The sequence below is a fragment of the Sinocyclocheilus rhinocerous genome, unplaced genomic scaffold, assembly GCF_001515625.1.
Source record: "Sinocyclocheilus rhinocerous isolate Xijiao unplaced genomic scaffold, SAMN03320098_v1.1 scaffold605, whole genome shotgun sequence".
NCBI lineage: Eukaryota > Metazoa > Chordata > Actinopteri > Cypriniformes > Cyprinidae > Sinocyclocheilus > Sinocyclocheilus rhinocerous.
Genome location: NW_015661612.1, coordinates 617,398 through 635,795, shown reverse-complemented (window position 1 = coordinate 635,795; position 18,398 = coordinate 617,398). Strand labels below are relative to the sequence as shown.

The 18,398-nt window shown below is 36.9% G+C and overlaps 1 protein-coding gene across 1 annotated transcript in view; it reads left to right on the top strand.

Annotated features, from left to right (window-relative positions):
- Positions 1-18,398, top strand: part of LOC107726493 (uronyl 2-sulfotransferase-like) — a 77,306-nt gene that overhangs the window by 49,676 nt on the left and 9,232 nt on the right. The window contains exons 3-6 of the mRNA XM_016536100.1: positions 8,044-8,087; positions 11,944-12,099; positions 14,765-14,844; positions 14,978-15,131. Of these exons, the coding sequence (XP_016391586.1) occupies positions 8,044-8,087; positions 11,944-12,099; positions 14,765-14,844; positions 14,978-15,131 (434 nt within the window). The remainder of the gene's footprint in view (positions 1-8,043; positions 8,088-11,943; positions 12,100-14,764; positions 14,845-14,977; positions 15,132-18,398) is intronic.

The window sequence follows — 18,398 nt, the reverse complement described above, 5'->3', positions numbered from 1 at the left end:
TTTGAGATTTGTAACTTTGAAGATATTTTTTATGCCCAAACATACACACTACACACTGACTAAAATTCAAAAAGTGAAAAAGCATAATAGGACCCCTTTAAAAATGTCAAAGAGATCAGAGACTTCAACTAAACCCTGTGTAACATCTTAGCATATCCATAAAAAGGTACAGAGGACAACCGTAATTCATAATATGTGCAGCAATTCATATGTGCTAAATATATGTATCCCATGGTACACCTCACATCTTCTGAACCGAAACTGGCCATATTGCTAACGGATTGAATCATTTACAGTCTCCCCACAGGCCATTACAGCCACAGGGTAGAACATTCCCCACATGATAATAAATCTATACTAGCAAAAGTGAAGACTCATTTGTCATGACATTGAGGCGGAGCTGCTGTGTCCCTCTCTCCGTCTTCAAGATCTTGTCAGCTAGACTTGGAACTGCATCATGTGTTGAGTACCAGGAAATTGAGATTGAAGCCATTGCTGCTGTCTTATGAAGCCCAGTACCATTAAATTTTCCAAGCAATCAGAGGTTATTTTGCAAGTAAAGCCATCCAAACCCAATGCTGAGTTCAATACCGGGCTGAAAATATGCATTACACAAAGTATGAACAACTACCCCAGTTGACCTGCAGGATCACATCACAATTTCTAGTGCTGACAGGTTTAATTGATGTACTCTTCATGTTTTTGTCAGTACTCCAGTGAGATTTTTAATGTGCTGACGGCTCTGTTTGACATACACAGATTCCAGCACATGTATGGCCAATTCCATATGGGTCTGCCATGCTTCCAGAAACTCTGGGAAATTTTGAAGAGTAGACTAGGGATATGCACCTGAACACGAATTGGTGCATTTCTAAGGAGATGTTTACAGAAGACATGTCCTTGCATCGTAAGAAATAATTTAGCTTGCTGTTAGATGACTAGTTCACCATGTGACCAAGCGTCACTCCATGTGTGGCAGTGCATTGTAAGTTGTGACTACATTCGGCCATAGGGAGACGTATTTAAAGACACATTTAAAGACATAAATGCCACACCCTCCCTTTTACTGTCAGTAGACTTGCTGAAATGAAAATACCTCATATTTAAGAACCCAACTGGGTTTCTATTTGTGTCTTGTTGCTTAGGAAAGTAAAGACCCTCCAGCTCCTTCTGCCACTATGTGTTATGCTTTTGTCCTGCCACTGATGTTCTCTTAACCTTGTGGTTTATGGATGTCACAAGCTTGTTTTGTGCCAGTGAATAGCTGTAGAATACACTGAAGACTGGAGCATCCCTAGTAAAAGTAGCTGTGAGTCTATGGGGATGGATCCGTTTCACAAAGTTCAGGAAACTTACAACTGTTAGCACTTAGTATACTCCACAGCTTACTTAAATCCCATAGTCATTTCCTTCAGGTTTTACTTAGTAAGCCACGTGCGTAAGTGCATTAGCATGTGTGTCTTCCATTTGTGTTTATGTCATTGAGGCTCCTGTCAGAGTGTATTAGGGTTTCATACACTCTGGTTTTTGGTAGTAACCTTGAGTTGCACCTGTGCTTATAAAAAACTCTCTTACTGATTAAATTATTTTGTTTATTTTTTGTTTTCTGCCTATATGTTAGCTGTAGATGTATGTGCATTAGAGGTCAAAGGTCACATTCAAGTGGACCATTTTTAACAGGCTCTTCCTGGTTTATCCCAGGTGCTCAGATACACTTGGCCGACCCCAGAAAAGAGTTCTGTGTGGGCGCCAATGATGAGAAAAACATATGACGGTGTTTGGATTCAAATATTGCTATTTTGCAAAGTCATATAAAACAACAAATGTCTGCTTTAGAGGAAATTTGCAGAAAAACTCTGAATGGGATCTCCCTTCGGATAGTTTATTTAGCATATTTCCTGACATTAAGAGCAGACGAAAGAGTTTCAAGCTACAATTCAATGCTGTATTCACAGTTTCTCTTTTGAATGGCACCGATTTAAAACTTCAGTTGATTTCGTTTGCCAGGGAATGTATGAATTGATAATCTGTCATTTAAGATTTTAGCTACTTGCAAATACAATATGTCCAGAATTGGTTGTCATGCATAATAGCACAAAAGATACTCCAGTAAGCTGAAAATGTCACTTGGGTTGAGTTTTTGATATTCCTAGATTACACTTAAGCAAATCCTAAAGTCCCTGATTAGTGGTCTATTTGTAAATGGTGGTTTCATGTGACTTCTTTTGTAGGAAAGTATGGGAAAGAGCACAGGTCAGTATATGTGGCCACAGCGCTGCACACGTCCTGTAAGGCAAGGCTAGGACCAGAGCAGGTGAGCAGAGGTATGTACAATATAGCCAATTCAAGGAAATAATGCAGCTGAAAACCAGATGCTTGAATTGTTTCTGACCTCTACCTACTTTCTGTTTCCCTCACTGGATGAATTTTTCAGGAACCATCTGAGAAATATAACCTTACACTGAGCAGCAAATTTCTTTCTGGTTGCACTTATTGCTTTTGTTAATATGTTTGGGTTTTGTGTTTTCCATAAAAGCCAACAGAGTAATTTAACATCATGAGCTTGAATCAGATCTTATTCTTTATAATACAGCATTCCCTTTTGAACTAGTTCTGATTCTGATTAGCGGTGGTTTAGATCTAGAAAATATTTGTAACTTTGTTTTACCTCCTCTTAAATGAGATACAGTTGTTTGACATTTATCATGACCATAGGTTACACAAAAGATACATGCATATTATAAATGATCCAAATCATGTTTATTTTGATTGCAACAGTCATTATCTTTAAATTTAGGAGTTTCCACTTAGACAAAATATCTATACATTTATATATAACTAAACTTACATGACTTTTTTTATATTAACATTATATATATAATATATATTACAATTTAAATATTTTTTTATTATTATTGTATTTTAAAATGTAACTTATTCCTGTGATGGCAAAGCTGATTTTTCAGCAGCCATTTCTCCAGTCTTCAGTGTCACATGATCCTTCAGAAATCATTCTTGGTGCTTAAGAAAAAAAAATCTTATTATCAAAGTTAAAAACAGTTGTGCTGCTTATTAAAAGTGATAGTATAAAGTGACAGCAAAGACTTTTACATTTCTCTTAACTTTACATTTTTAAAAAAATCCTGAAAAAAAATGTACAAAGGTTTTCCACAAAAATTCTGCACAACTGCACAAACGCCTAATCAGCCTGAGTCAAGTGCAATGAACTGTAAAGATCTCCTGGTCAGTATGTGGGGAGCACTACGTAGAGATGTTATGTGTGGCATAAATATGGTGTACTTTTGAATCAAAGCCTCACAAATGAATCATAAGAGCTTGAATCAGTCATGCCCATGCTAACATTAGACATAAGCCACCTTATAAATCCTGACACAGCTTTCTAGACTCCTTCAAGGACTTAGACCAAAGACTATTGAATACCCAAGACGTGTCACTCCTATAGTTTTGAATGGGGAAAAATGCAACAATCAATATGGCCGCTCTATCGAATGAAGCACCGCAGTCTGAGCAAAGGAGCCAATCGCTAATTGGTAAAGTCAGCGCGTCACTGCAGCTGCCGTTAGAAGTCCGGTTGCTATAGAAACAGTCAACGCTCTGAGACATGCGCTTAGGACTACGCATGCGCACTGGCTGATCTAGCCTGAAAAATACGCTTTTTATACCGCTATTTGAGCAAAAGAAACAGCATTTATGACACAGTTGTTGTCAGATTTCATTGGTGATTTCAAATATGAAATTTAATCGTAAGCTTAGTGAACAGTTTTGGAGAATTTGATGTTTCCCCATTTAAAGAGATAGGAGCTGCACTTGCATGCCCGAGAGGCGTTTCAAAGATGGCCGCTGAGTGACATGACTTGCCTTAAAGGGACTTTGCTTAGACCTCACTCAGCGATGGTTCCTAAAACAACAAAACATAGCAATTATTTATAAAAAAGGAAAGCAGATGTCCATCAGGTCTACCACATTTGGCAGGTAGTAACAGGGTCAGACCTATAGAATAACAGTCCTGGGTGGAGACTCTTAAACCCCCCACTGTCATTAGATTGATGGGCTTAATGTCAGGCCACTCCTACATGCTAAATCAAAGGGTTGAGTGAAGTCTGACCACATATGGCTAGAAGCACTCTTGTTGCCACACAGAATAAGAAACATGCACTCTTCTTTATGACATGCGGGGGAGTGGAATATGATGGTGTCTAAAATAATACAAAATAAGTCTGATGTTATTTAAACAGGGTGTGTTTAACTAAACTGATGTCATTATTTCAGGACCCTCTAACCCTCAGCCATATGTTCTCGTCTCAGTCGTGTTAGTGCTGCTGACACACCAGCAGGAGTGTGAGAGTGCATAAGTGTGCTGTCAGCCTGTCTGTCACACACCCACTAAAGCACTTACTTCATTGAGTACAGTGCAGGTGTAAGACAATGAGATCAACTGAGACTTTTGTAAGGTCGTAGTTCAAGCGTATTCTGGCAAGTAAACTCCTCATCCGGAGCTAATTTAGCTATATACATTTGCATTCTTTGAGTATTCCAAGTTAGTGGCTTTTTCCATCAATGGCATTTTTGACTTTTTGTGTCTTAATTATAGGTTATTAATGATCCTCTCATAACCAAAGCAAACTTTGAATCGGCTTCAACACAACCCATGAACAAAGTTGACAGAAATGCACCACAGTTTGATTTCTTTCCAGCCTTCGCCCACTCTCTGTTTCATGCAACTGGCCTACTCTAATCATTGCAAAAGTCCTCTGTTTACGGTTTGCATTTCTGCTGCTTTGGTCTCCAATTATTTCCAAGCCTGGCGACCTGAATGACTCTCCTGGAGTCTGGGAATCTGACCCCAGAGGACTGCAGCCGGGACGGGTAGTTAGTGGAGGTGCTAATTGGGTTTGAAGGGTTGTGAAGGTCCAATATCAGATGAAGTGAGATGCAATCGGGGGGGGGTAAGCACGGCACTGGGGCGTTCAGTGGATAATTGAACAAGCCCCTCCACAAACTGCGTAATCCTGATAGTAGCGACAAGTACATTTTAGGACAAGGTCATTTTTATTTTTTATTACTATCAACCAATACTTCACTTAATCCAGAAAATAGTACAAGATTGTAAACTCACCACATTTTCTTCTTTTTATTTTGGTTTCAAATGTTTTATTTCAAACCATTTGGAATGCACTTGCCATGATAACTCCTTAAAAATGCATTAAAAATTAAATAATCTTCATTTCTGCATTTCAATTATCCTTTAATAAATTGCTTGTGATGCTCCTCATTTGTAAAGAATAGACTGTGGATAAGTGGACTGAATCAACTTCTTCATATCTTGTGTGTCATTCTGCAGCATATGAGTCCACATGAGTGTAGTGTACACATAGTGTGCATGTTTAAGAAGACATATGGCCAAGATTTCAGTGCTGACAGCAGCCGCTAAAACAGGAACATGAGGTTGTATGGATTACAGAGAAACCGAGATATGTGATATAAGATCTATTTAGATCCCCTTGACCTTGATTTGGGGTCAAGGTTTTGGGATCAAACAATAAAGACATTTTGTAATGTTACAAAATTTCTATTTCAAAGAACTGTTTTTCTTCTTCTTTCTAATCATCAAAGAATCCTGAAAAAATGTATCATGGTTTTCACAAAAATATTGAGCAGCACAACTGTGTTTAACATTGATAATTATACAAAGAACTGTTACTTGAGCACCAAGTTAACACACTAGAATTATTTCTGAAATATCAGGATGTGACACTAAAGACTGGAGTAATAGCTGCTGAAAATTCAGCTTTGCCATCACAGGAATAAATTATATTTTAAAATATATTAAAATAGACAACAGTTATTTAAAATTGTTATATCACAATGTTTTTACTGTTCTTGATCAAAGAAATGCAGCCTTGCTGAGCATAAGAGATTTCTTTCAAAAACATTTTTTAAAAATCTTACCAACCCCAAACTTTTGAATGGTAGTTTATATAATTTAGTAAATGTAAGAATTATGCCTCAGGAGAGTATTTTTGCTTATACTTGCATATAGCAAAGATGTTACATTGCTGACACCATCACTCTGGAACAGTACATTCTCTCTGTTGAACAGTAGTTTGTGCTCTGCATGTCACCTTCTATTCGGTTGTGATTTATCTGTGCCGAAACTATTTATGACTTCTTGCTCGGAGGATGAGAACGCATTGATCTTTGTCTATGAATATCTAATTCTTTTACTCAGCCCCATACTGAGAAAGTTGAAGATAGGCTGAGAAGTATAGCAGCTCTGTGTTGCTGGATGAGTTATTTATTCAGCAGACAGACACCAGCAGTCACAACAGATAGCATTAAAGGAACAGTGCACCTTAATTTGCAAATGAAAATACTGTCATAATTTACTCACCCTCATGTCACTCAAGCCTGTATGTCTTTCTTGCATGAAACACAAACGGAAATGTTTAGCTTTCTGAGCTGTTCTATTCAATACAGTGAAAGTGAAAAAAAAAACACCATAAAAGCATCATAAAAATGGTCCATTTGACTTGAGCACATATTTTTTAAGTCTTCGAAAGCCATATGATAGTTTGTGTGAGGAAAAGACTGAAATGTAGTTTATGATTCGCTAAAAATCTAGCTTGACAGCTGTGGTCACTATTCACTTTCATTGCATGCAATAGAGCAACTTTCACATTTTGCAATAAATATTTGATTTTGTGTTCCAAAGAGGAAAGTAAGTTGTACGGGTTTTAAAAGACATGAGGGTAATTAATCAATGAATTATCATGTTTTGGATGAACTGTCCCTTTAAATAGATATAGTTCACCCAAAAATATATAAAATCTGTCATAATTTAAGGCCCAAGTCTTGCGCGTAGCCTTCAAAGTATAGTCCATTAGAGGTGTACACGAATGCAGGCGGTCGACACGTGCTCTAGAAAGCTTCATCTTTGTCCAGTGTCTGCTCTATTTGTCTCCAGAAGTTATGACCGATAAAAATGTTTTTGTACTCTTTTTTTAAATTAAAGTTGCTGCTATCTCATAACCCTCTCACACAAGCGCTCGTCAGTGTGGCTGTCTGTTGTTGTTGCGTTCTCCGCTATTTTGTTGTTGTTGTTGTTCCCTCTCTTTTAATTTTGTTTTCTACAGTGAAACAATGGCCCGGGCCAGTATTGCTACAACTGATTAGTGCAAAACCAAGTCAATGCACATGTGTGAACTGCGCACACAAAGTACGTGCGGTTACAAAAATCGAATGGTGCGCGTACAGTATGCACATACTATTCAGGTGATGAAATTTGCATCACACGCACTATACAAGGACTCTCCCGTATACGTAAAAAACCAAAGTATACTTTAGGCTTTACTCAACCTCAAGTTGTTCCAAACCTGATGAATGTCTTCTTCTGAACATAAAGGAAGATGTGTTGAGGAATGTGGGTAACCAAACAGTTTCTGGTCCCCATTGACTTTTTTTTTCTTCTTCTCCATACTATAAAAAGTCAGTGGGGACCAACAACTGTGGTTACCCCCATTCCTCAAAATATCTTCTTTTATGTTCAACAGAAGAAAGAAGCCCATACAGGTTTGGAACAACTTGAGGGTGAGTAAATGATGGTGGAATTTTAATTTCTGGGTGAACTATCCCTTTAACACAGGAAGAACAGCACTGTTTCCAGCATGCCATCTGGAGTGGAGGTTAAAAAGAAGACCCTTGTTTGAGATGAAAGAGTGTCTCCTCTTTTTCAGCCACTACTGTACCACAGAAGGCATTGCATTAGGAGATTGTTTCTCTCTCAAAAACACCCACAGAAACACACTTCTTCCGTTTCCTCGTAGTGGATGTCATCTGGCTCCCATGCAGATTTTCAGTGCTGATACTTCTCAGATGCTGAATCTGCTCTATTTCAAAATGCAGTTTTTCACTGAATGCGCTAAAACATTTTGTTTTGTCTGCATTGCTCTCTAAGCTTATGATTTACTAAATAACAGATGTTTGATGTAAGCAGCTCACTCTGACACTCAATTTTCTTTACAGGAGAATCAACTTTTGTTGACGACTACGGGCCTCCTACACCAAGGGTAAGTTGTTTTTTGCATTATCAAACTACTTTTCTCTCTCATTTTCCTCCAGTTCAAAATGTACTGCACACAACATCCCTGTCTGCAATTGTCCTGTTATTTTGGCCTTCTCACACTAGAGGAAATCATTTCAAGACTTAGTATTTATTGTAGATTCATTTCCTCAGATTTGACAATAAATGGAAGGTCACACACACACACACACACACACACACTTTTTGCTGATGTACAGATTAGAGAGAGAGAGAGAACATGAAATAGAATGAGTGGAAAGGACAAACTTGATTTAAGATGAGTGTCATTACACACACTCTGCAAAAGGGGTTAAACCCAGTGAAAGTTTCAGCTGAAAGTTTACTCAGAGGATGAACGATGGAACTGTTTCATAATAGTAGGGTTGAAGCCATCACTGTGGTTTGTCGATGGTTTTTTTTATAGAGACTTGTTGAAAAACGAGTCATTTATATGTGTTCAAGGACACAGTTGTTTTAAGTTGAGTCTTAAAGCACTTGTTACATGTGCAAAACCAAATTCACTTGGTTTAAATTCCCTGTAGATTTGAAAATATTTATAACTGGGATTGACATCCTTAATCTCTTATAACTCCATTCTGCTGTCTGTTGTTCTGTTGTCGGTGTTTCTTTGTCTGAATATGGCACTGATCACATGCTGTGAGGTATCGGCTTTTGGTATCGGGGCATTTTAACGAGTACGAGTACAAGAGCTCAGTATCGGGCCCGATACCGATTCCAGTATAGGTATCGGTGCATCCCTAGTAATCAGTGTTATAATCAGTGTTTTATGGTTAAAAATAATTCCAGAATAACTCTCATTTCTCTGCACTACAGTAAATTGTGTTTTAGAGGGTGTTTGTCAATGTCAAAGGGAAAGTTTTGTAGTGCATGTTATATTTTATAGGATCTTCTCTCTAAACAATCCATAGTTGAAGTAACAGCAGATTTGTATGTATGTGTGTGTAAAAAGTATTCTGAAGTAAAGTGAATATCCACACTGGTGCGTTGACTGACAGCCCACACATACACACATTAGATTCATCTGCACTGACGAGCCGTGCTGATTGATGCACAACCCACGTAAAGAAGATAAACCATAGAGACAGATGTGCACAAGAATGTGGTTGAAACCGCATGTGTATATATATATATATATATATATACAAATTTATATATAACATTTTACAGCTCAGAGTAAAACATTTGGAAAATATGATTTCCTGAATGTGAAAGTAATGTAATCAAAGTCCAGTTCAATGTGTGCATGTGAGTAAATCATCCCCTTTCTACAAGGACCACTTTTGTTCACTATAAAAAGATGTACCTGTCCATGTAAATCTTCACTATTTTCCTAGGTAATAATGTTTAGTGTGGATCTGTAAAGTCTTTGGTAGCTAAAACCCCCCGCAGTTACTAAAAGACCCCAAGCCAGCAATGATAACAACCAGTTTTAACATCTCACAGCTGTGGCAAAACAAGCTCAGAGTCTGTTAAACTCTGAGCAGACGTTTACAGATTTAACAAGAGCTCCACATACTTATCATAGGGTGCACAGACATAATACAAAAATGCAACAGCAAAGTATGTCAGTTCCATTTTTTTCACTGTACAAGTTGCCACTACCAGCATCTCTGTAACTAAAGTATGATAAAATATGGTGCTAGCAACATCAAGACCACAGCTTCGATTTGTGTGCCTGTACTGATTATGTGCTGTTAAATAGAAAATCGAATGCATTGAATTGTTTGGGGTAAAAGCTTCTACTAAATCCATAAATCTACACAACCATTCAAAAGTTTGAGGTCATTTAAAAGGTTTTTGGTTCACCACTGCTGCATTTGTTTTATAATAAATATGGTAAAAACAGAACTATTTGAAATATTATTACAATTTAAAATAACTGTTTGCTTTTTCAATATATTTTAAGTGTAGTTTATTCCTGTATTTTTCCTTTAAGTGTAGTGAAATCCAGAAGTGTGATTATCTTCATATTACTCAAGGGGAAAAAGAAGAGTGAGAAAGGAATAAATGTCCAGAGATGGAAGGAAATGGCGACTGAGTGAAGGAAAATGGGATGTGGGAGAATTAGCAAGGCAGCTGGGCTCACACAAGGCCTCTTGTGTGTGTGTGTGTGTGTGTGCACTTGAGGTGAAAAAAAGAGAGCATTCTCTGTGAACTTGAACCGTATGTGTTGTTTCTGTTCCACATTATGGCGCATGAGACTGAGAGAGAACAAATAATGAAAGGCATGAGGGGGTCTTGTTTAGGTAGTGTTTACAGACCTAAATAAAAGTAAGAGTGACTATTGTAGTCAAGTTAAAAACCTTGTCACACTTTCAAACATAAACACAATTCTCTCACACTGCTTTTGACGTAAATGTTTTCTCTCAGGAGAATTTCTCATACAAACACATACACACAGGGGACAGAGAAGCTATCCAAACCCCAATTTCATCTAGGATGCTGGCCTACAGGGAATTCCATTCCTCCTTCCACACTGGATGTTCGTCCAGGAATTTACAAATTTCCTCTGACTTGCTCTTGAAGAATCATTCTTAGAGTGGTGTGGAGTAGTAAATAATCTGGGTCTTGGCTGGAAACGGGAAGCTTTTAGTCCCACACCCGAGCTACAGTATCACCATTGTGTCATTGAGTGTGTCACTTAACCCCAGGTTATTCCAGGGGGATTGTTTCTGTGCTGTGTACTAAATGTTGCTCACTTACCAATGCAAGATAATGCAAATGCCAAATTAAAATCAAAGTTTTGGGGAGAAATAACCAACAGGCAAATATTGCACAATTATTTTTAAAATGAGAGAAGCAGAAATTGTGATCACAATTAAAATCAAGTTTGTATGTACTGAACCAACACTGAACTGACTTGAGCCAAATAATGACACTGTTGTCTTTTAGAGCTTTACAGCAGAATATGAACTGTCTCCATAGTTGAGTTTTTTTTTTATTGATTCTGCTATTTTCCTGTTCATCACTGTGAAGGTACTTTGACACAACCTGTATTGTATAAAGTGCTATAGAAGAAAAGGTGACTTGACTATACTAAATGACTTACAAAAGGGATAGTTCACCCCAAAATGAAAATTCTGTCATCATCTACTCACCCAACATGAAGTTGTTCTAAACCTATATGAATGTTCTGTATGTTTCTGTTAATTATAAAAGAAGATATTTTAAAGAATGTGGGTAACCAAACAGTGGATGGTCCCTATTGACTTCCATAGTATGGAAAAAAAAATACTGTGGAAGTCACTGAGGACCAGCAACAGTTTGGCTACCCACATTCTTCAAAATATCTTCTTTTGTGTTGAGTAGAGGAAAGACATTCATTTAGGTTTGAAACAAAAAGTAAATTGTCATTTTTGGTGAACTATCCCTTTAAATGTACTTATTAGTAAAGGCACAGGAAGTGTCTTAATATTCATAAGTATTAAACATACTTGTTACAGATCTTCCTCAAGTTTGCAGTTGGTTGAAATTTTGGAATATCTGACTAATTTATTCAGAGTTGTAAAGCTTCCTCCTTTTTTCTTTCTTTCTTTATTTTAGACATGCACAATATCAGCACCATATTCCAGTATTGGACTTTGTGTGTTAGTTTGTTTGTTTGTTCATTCATTGTATATTTATAAAAGCAGTTATTTTTAAATGTATCAGTATGAGCTATTACTGGATATGTTATTGTGTCCACTAATTTCAATAACTTTTGCCATCACCCAGTATATTTTTATATTGTGGTCAGCAATAATTGACCACAATATAAAAATATTTATGTCAGTCAGATTTGTTTTTTTTCTAACTATGTATTTCAATGTCTGTGTGTCTAGGAGCTGCCATTTCCAAGTGAGGTGATCTACAACAGGGTTGGCAAGTGTGGAAGTCGGACAGTCGTCCTGCTGCTGAGGATTCTGGCAGAAAAGCACCAGTTTAACCTGTTGTCCTCTGACATCCATAACAAAACCAGACTAACAAAGCATGAGCAGGTCAGTGGATGGGTGTGTGTGTGTGTGTATGAGGCAACTAATGCTTCTGAGAAATTGTATAGCAAGCAAAAAGTATAGCAAGATAAAAAGCATACTATGATGAAAACTTGCTGATGTGATTAAATAAAGGTGTTTGCCAAGGAAAGTGCTCTCTGAATGCCAGCGGCAATGAAACACATCCGAATGGCACTCATTGTGGAGAAAAACACACACTTTCCTCCCTTTGCGGAGAGGAGAAGAAAACATTCTGTCATCCTGTTTGGGTCGAGTCAAGCCGTCACACCTCTACACTGCTAAACTCAACTTATGAAAAGCTAAAATAAATAAGCTAATTAAATAACACTCATATACGTTTGTTCAGTGGGAGGGTGAAATAAAAGTGACTAACATGAAAGTGAAGAACTTTTTCACTGGAAATCTGTCCATATCCAGGAGTACACTCATTATTCTGTCTGGATATTATGGAAACTTCTTGAATAAAATGATTTTGTGAGTGTTACATTATTCATAGGTTTTAGAGAGTAAACTGGTTAGATGTACAGTAAATACTCAAAGCTAATATTAAATGTGTGTATTTACATTGGTAAGTTCAAAACACATACAGGTTTTATTGCCATCAGAAAAACTAACTGTCCTAAATGCTGGTGTGTTTGTGTTCATTTTTAACTTCATACCATGCTTCCAGCTAAAATAGAGTACTCAATCCATCTTTTTTTAATACATTGATTAAATTACTTAATAAACAAGTATTTAATATCTTGTTTTGATGGGATCGTTGATACACAAGTCAAGTTTTATTATCTAATAAACCACTGATCTTGCTTGGAGAATTATCCCATCGGCTTTGTCCATAATTAGTTAGCATAACTTTCCTTTTGCGCATTAAGTGCATTTTCCAGTCCTTGTTTTCTCTGGCTGACATCTGTGATTGTGACTGATTACCTATTTGTGGCCTTGGAGCTTCTGCACAGTCTCCTGAACAAATGCAAATTTCACTGCAGGATAAGGGTCATAAAACTCTCTTTTAGAGGAGAAAGTTTATTTGTGTGTATAGAGGGAACGTTCAGTCGGTTTTTAACCGACCTTTCAACGAGATGAGAACAAATAAACCTCCTCTTCATCAATCAATCATAATGTTCAATTTACTTTGTGATTGTGTAGAACAAGGTTTTGTTATTAAAGGGATAATGAAAGTCTGTCAACTGTCAGTTAATATAATTTACTCCCGTTATTGCAAGTCTGTATGACTGGCTTTCTCTCCATGGAACTCAAATGGAGAAGTTCTGAAGATTCTGATGTTACAATAAATGGAGGACCATCATAAAAGTGGTCCATACGACCCTTCCAGATATGTTAGTCTTTACTGTCAGTATTTGATTATTGTAATGCATCCTTGCAGAATGCGGGAATTAATTTATTCATTATAAATATACTTTATTCTGATAAATATATTACATATACATTTGCTCATATAATATATAGTATGTAAAAATAAATCTCTATTTCAGGCGTGTCTAAAATACATGCCTACAGTGACCTAAATTATGTTATAGTGAGCAAAATAAAGCATCATGTCATTCAAGGTATTTTTAATTAATCTCAAGACACCAAACCACTGACCGCTTTACCCAACCTAAGGTGTTACTTATAATGTGGTCCTACCAACACCTATTTTATCATCACTTAGTACAGTGTATGGCCGTCTGTGTGCCCATGTAACTGTTTACGGAACAGGAAATGATCTCATTAAGATGATGTCACTACCTCAGGTTGTTACAGACTTTGTGTGTTTTGGCTTTGATGCAGCATTTGATAAAGAATTGAAGCTTGAGTAGAGCACTTTTTACAGTGTGGTTAGCTGTTTGATGGAGATGTGGGTCAAGAGAGGGAGGAACATAAAGAAGTTTAGGTTTTGGTATGAATGGTATTACGCCATCCCACTCTTCATATGGTGATCCGTTATAGGGATTGTTAAGTCTCCTTATGCCTGTGTGTGTTTGTTTTTAGAGACTGTAACATGCATTTAGGGACACATGGGCTCTATCAGAGCTGACTGGGGCCCCAGCCGGCCCTCATTAGGAAGCATTAATGTAATGAGAAGCCATCCTCATCAGATGACCTAATAACTTTCCACTGAACCACGCACCATCCACACGAGGATTGTTTCCTTGGTGTGTCTGATTCTGATACTTGGAGAGATGAGGTCTGTTTGCAATGCTTTTGCATTTGTGGTTTCATTTTTTGAAATGGATGCATTGCTGTGTCTGAAGAATTATTGTTTTATAGCAACTGAAGAAAGTGTAGCACACGTGTGATGTGGTTGTGTTCTTATATCATGCTGTACACAGACTGATGGACAGTAGTTTGAATTAGTTATATGTAATTATGTCTCAGTTTATGAGTGTTTTATTTGTTTGATAGGAATAATGTACTGTATAATTATATTTTCTGCAGCATACAGTATGCTTCTAGTGGTTACATTTTGTAAAAAATAATTGTATTTTTATTATTACCAAATATAACTTTTTGAATTGCTGCTCTGCAGTTGTAACTTGTTATACCCCATTGCTATTTTGTTTTGTCAGCATTGTTGGATAAAGAGATGGTCATGAATAGTTATGTAACATGCATTTCGATCTGTTTATTTGTGTGGGTTTCTTTCCAGGTGGATTTGATGAGAAACATTAGCACTATTCCGCAGCCTTTTTTGTACACCAGACATGTGCACTTTCTCAATTTCACAAGGTAAGCAAATCAGGAATGATTTATCTAAATGTATCTGATCAAGTACAAGATAAAAACGCAGCCAAACATTGTTTGCTGCTATTAAGTTAGTGAACAATTCAGTGCTCATCCTCTTTGTTTATTTTTTTCTCAGATTTAGGCTAGAACAGCCTGTCTACATAAACATCATCAGGGATCCCATTAACCGTTTCCTCTCCAATTACTTTTTTCGTCGTTTTGGGGACTGGAGAGGGGAGCAGAATCACTTGGTCCGCACACCCCAGATGAAAGATGACGAGAGATATCTGGTCAGAGGCTGTTTCTAAATCCCTCCCATTTCTCCTAATCCCTGTTTGGATTTCCCTCTTTATTATTTTCGAACATTTTCTCTTGTGTTTCAGTCATGTCTGTGTCGGTTTCTATAAGGATGCAGCAGATCTCCATGTAGTGAGCCTTCAGTCAGCACAGGTCCATCTGAATGGTGATGTAAAGGACTGACTGTAGTTCAGTGTGCTGCAACAGAGCTACATAAGACTAGTCTATTCAAACAGATGGGAGCTATACTTACATGCATACAAGTTTACATAGCAAATAGCTGAGTGACCATCAAGTGACTTGACTTGGAGACTTTATTTCTTAAGAATGAATTTCGCCACCTTGGAATTATAAGGTTCTGGCTGTATTCTGAGTGGTTTTGAGATATTGAGCTTCAAAGTTTTTGCATTCCATGTAGCAAAAATTAAATGGGGGGAACAAGTCTCTTTCATACTTGAAAATGACCCTAAATTTATTCTAAATGTACAATATCAAAATCCTCTCAAATTTGTAAATGGGGATTTTTGGAACAGGTCAAATGCATATAGAACCTTCTAATTCTAAAAAAATAATTTTCAGCTTGGAAATGTTAGGTTCTATCTTGCAAAACATTAACCGAAGCAATCATTTTCAAGAAACACAAACAGTTTACTTATAATTTCTTTTAAAACATAAAATTAGTGTTGTAACAATGTGTCGAACATGTATGAGAAAGGTAAATTTAATGCTTTCTATGACATTTATTTCATATTTTAGGACGAAAAAGTTTTTTTCTTGCTCAAGAAAAGGCAGTGCTAAATATTTTGTCCAGTGCAGAGGTTAATTTTAGGTAGGAATATGGTGGATAATTAAACACATTATTGCAGGAACAGTTTAAGCAGCTACTGTAATACATCTGACCAGGACTTTATTCCACAGAAAGTGGGACAGGTAAAATGGCTTTCTCTCTAGAGATCACTATGGCCGAGATAACATGCTAACGTTTATTGTTGTAAATTGTAATTAAGACCCCATCAATTAAATTGTTGACAATTTGACCTTTAAGGCTTAATATTGTCTAATTTAAGACATTTTAAGACTTTAAACTGCAAGAAAACAGACAATGCTTCAGCAAAGTTGTTTCATAAAGTTTAACTCTTAAATGCATGAATGTTTCTCCAATCATTACATATTAGGTTCTTTAGCAACCCGGACCTTTATCGGATAGATCTCTGCTGCAATAGCATAAAACTCTCCTGATATTTTAATATTTGTTTTCTGTCTGCGGTAATTATGAGTGAAAAATAACGTCATCATTGTGTATCAAACAGTGCCACTTTGAGGAATAAAGGTGAATTGCACATATTGAGTCATCAGGCATTTAATTATTGTTGTGCAGGAAAAATATACTTGCACTATTCAGGTCGCTAATGACCCTATACACTTTTTACAAAAAAATTATTAATCAGAAAACAGACATTCTTTTATCTTTTTTGTTTTTTGTTATATTGTTTATAATGAATAGATTGAGGAATATTAAGAAGGTTGATGTCTGACTTTAAGAAATGAATGAGGGGGAGGGTAGTCACTGACGTCCTGGGTTGTTAAAGATCCGAGGTATGCATTTAAGGGATAATAAACATTGAAAAATGTTTCACTAACTATATAATTACAAATATTTTACAGATAAAATATTTAATATTTTCTGCTGTCACAGAGCAGTTCGGCAACATGACAAAGAAAGTTGATCCTGATTGGTCCTCTTGTGTGCATTTGAAGTGCTGATTGGCTCACAGATAGAATGTTATAGAACCAAGTTAGAGTTCGACTTTGTAGATAGAACCTTTTTGTTTTCTAAATAAAAAGTCCTAAAATGTACACAACTTTAAAAAAACATCACATAATGTAAATAAGTTGTCACAGAATAAGAATATGACAAAAATGTCAGATAGAACCTTTTAATTCCAAGGTGATGATTTGTTGCACAATGAGTGTTTGTGTGCGAGAGTGCAAGAGTCTGGCTGTATGTTTGGAAATTAGCTCAGACAATGTGAGCAGAATGAGCAGGAATTGATTAGTCATGCTTGCTTTTTATTCAGTATTCAAGTCAGTTGCATTGCTAAACGCTCTGAAACTCAAGACAATCACATGAAAACTTGGCACTGCTGGAAGAATTACGTCAGTTGACTAAGGATTGTGACAGAATTATGGCTAATATCTGTTATTCATAAAACATAAATGGCCAGTTTCCCAGACACATATTAATCTGGAACGTTACCTGGGACTTTTTTCTTCAAGTTACTAGTTAATTCAGTCTAGGCCCTTTTCTCTGTTAACTCATCTTTTGGTCTGTTTAAGAATGAGAGATCTGTGAATATTTTTAGTAGGGGTCAAGGTTTGGTTAGTTAGCATGGTTTAGTTAGCCCCTACTGGTAGGTTACTACACCATCTGGTTACCTGGTAAGCATCTAAACACACACACATGCACGCACATATATATACAGTGGGTATAGAAAAGAATCACCCCCTTTAAAATAATCACATTTTGTTGCTTTGCAGCCTGAAATGAAGACAGACACAATTTTTGTTTTATCCAGCTGTATTTACTCAGTGCAACTTATAACATCCAAGTTATAACACCATGTCAGAAAAAAATAAAAAATAAAAAAACTGAATCACTGAGTTGGAAAAAGGATCACCCCTTGTGTCAGTAAATTGTTGAACCTCCTTTTGCTTTAATTACAGCCTTTAGTCTGTTGGGATATGTCTCTACTAACTTTGCACATCTAGACTTTGCAACATTTGCCCACTCTTCTTTGCAGAACTGCTCAAGTTCAGTTAAATTTGATGGTGAGCGTTTGTGGACTGCAGTCTTCAAGTCATTGCACAGATTTTCAGTGGGGTTTAAGTCTGGGCTCTGACTAGGCCATGCAAGGACATTCACCTTTTTCTCCTTCAACCACTGTATGGTCAGTTTTGCTGTGTGCTTTGGGTCATTGTCATGTTGGAAGGTAAACCTTCTTCCCATTGACAACTTTCTGGCAGAGGGCAGCAGATTTTCCTCAAGAATTTGACGGTATTTTGCGCCATCCATTTTTCCGTCTATCCTGACAAATGCTCCAGTCCCTGCTGCAGAGAAACACCCTCATAACAGGACATTACCACCTCCATGCTTTACTGTAGGAATGGTTTTATTTGGATGGTGAGCTGTATTGGGTTTCCGCCAGACATATCATTTGGTGTTGAGGCCAAATAATTCAATTTTAGTCTCATCTGCCTCA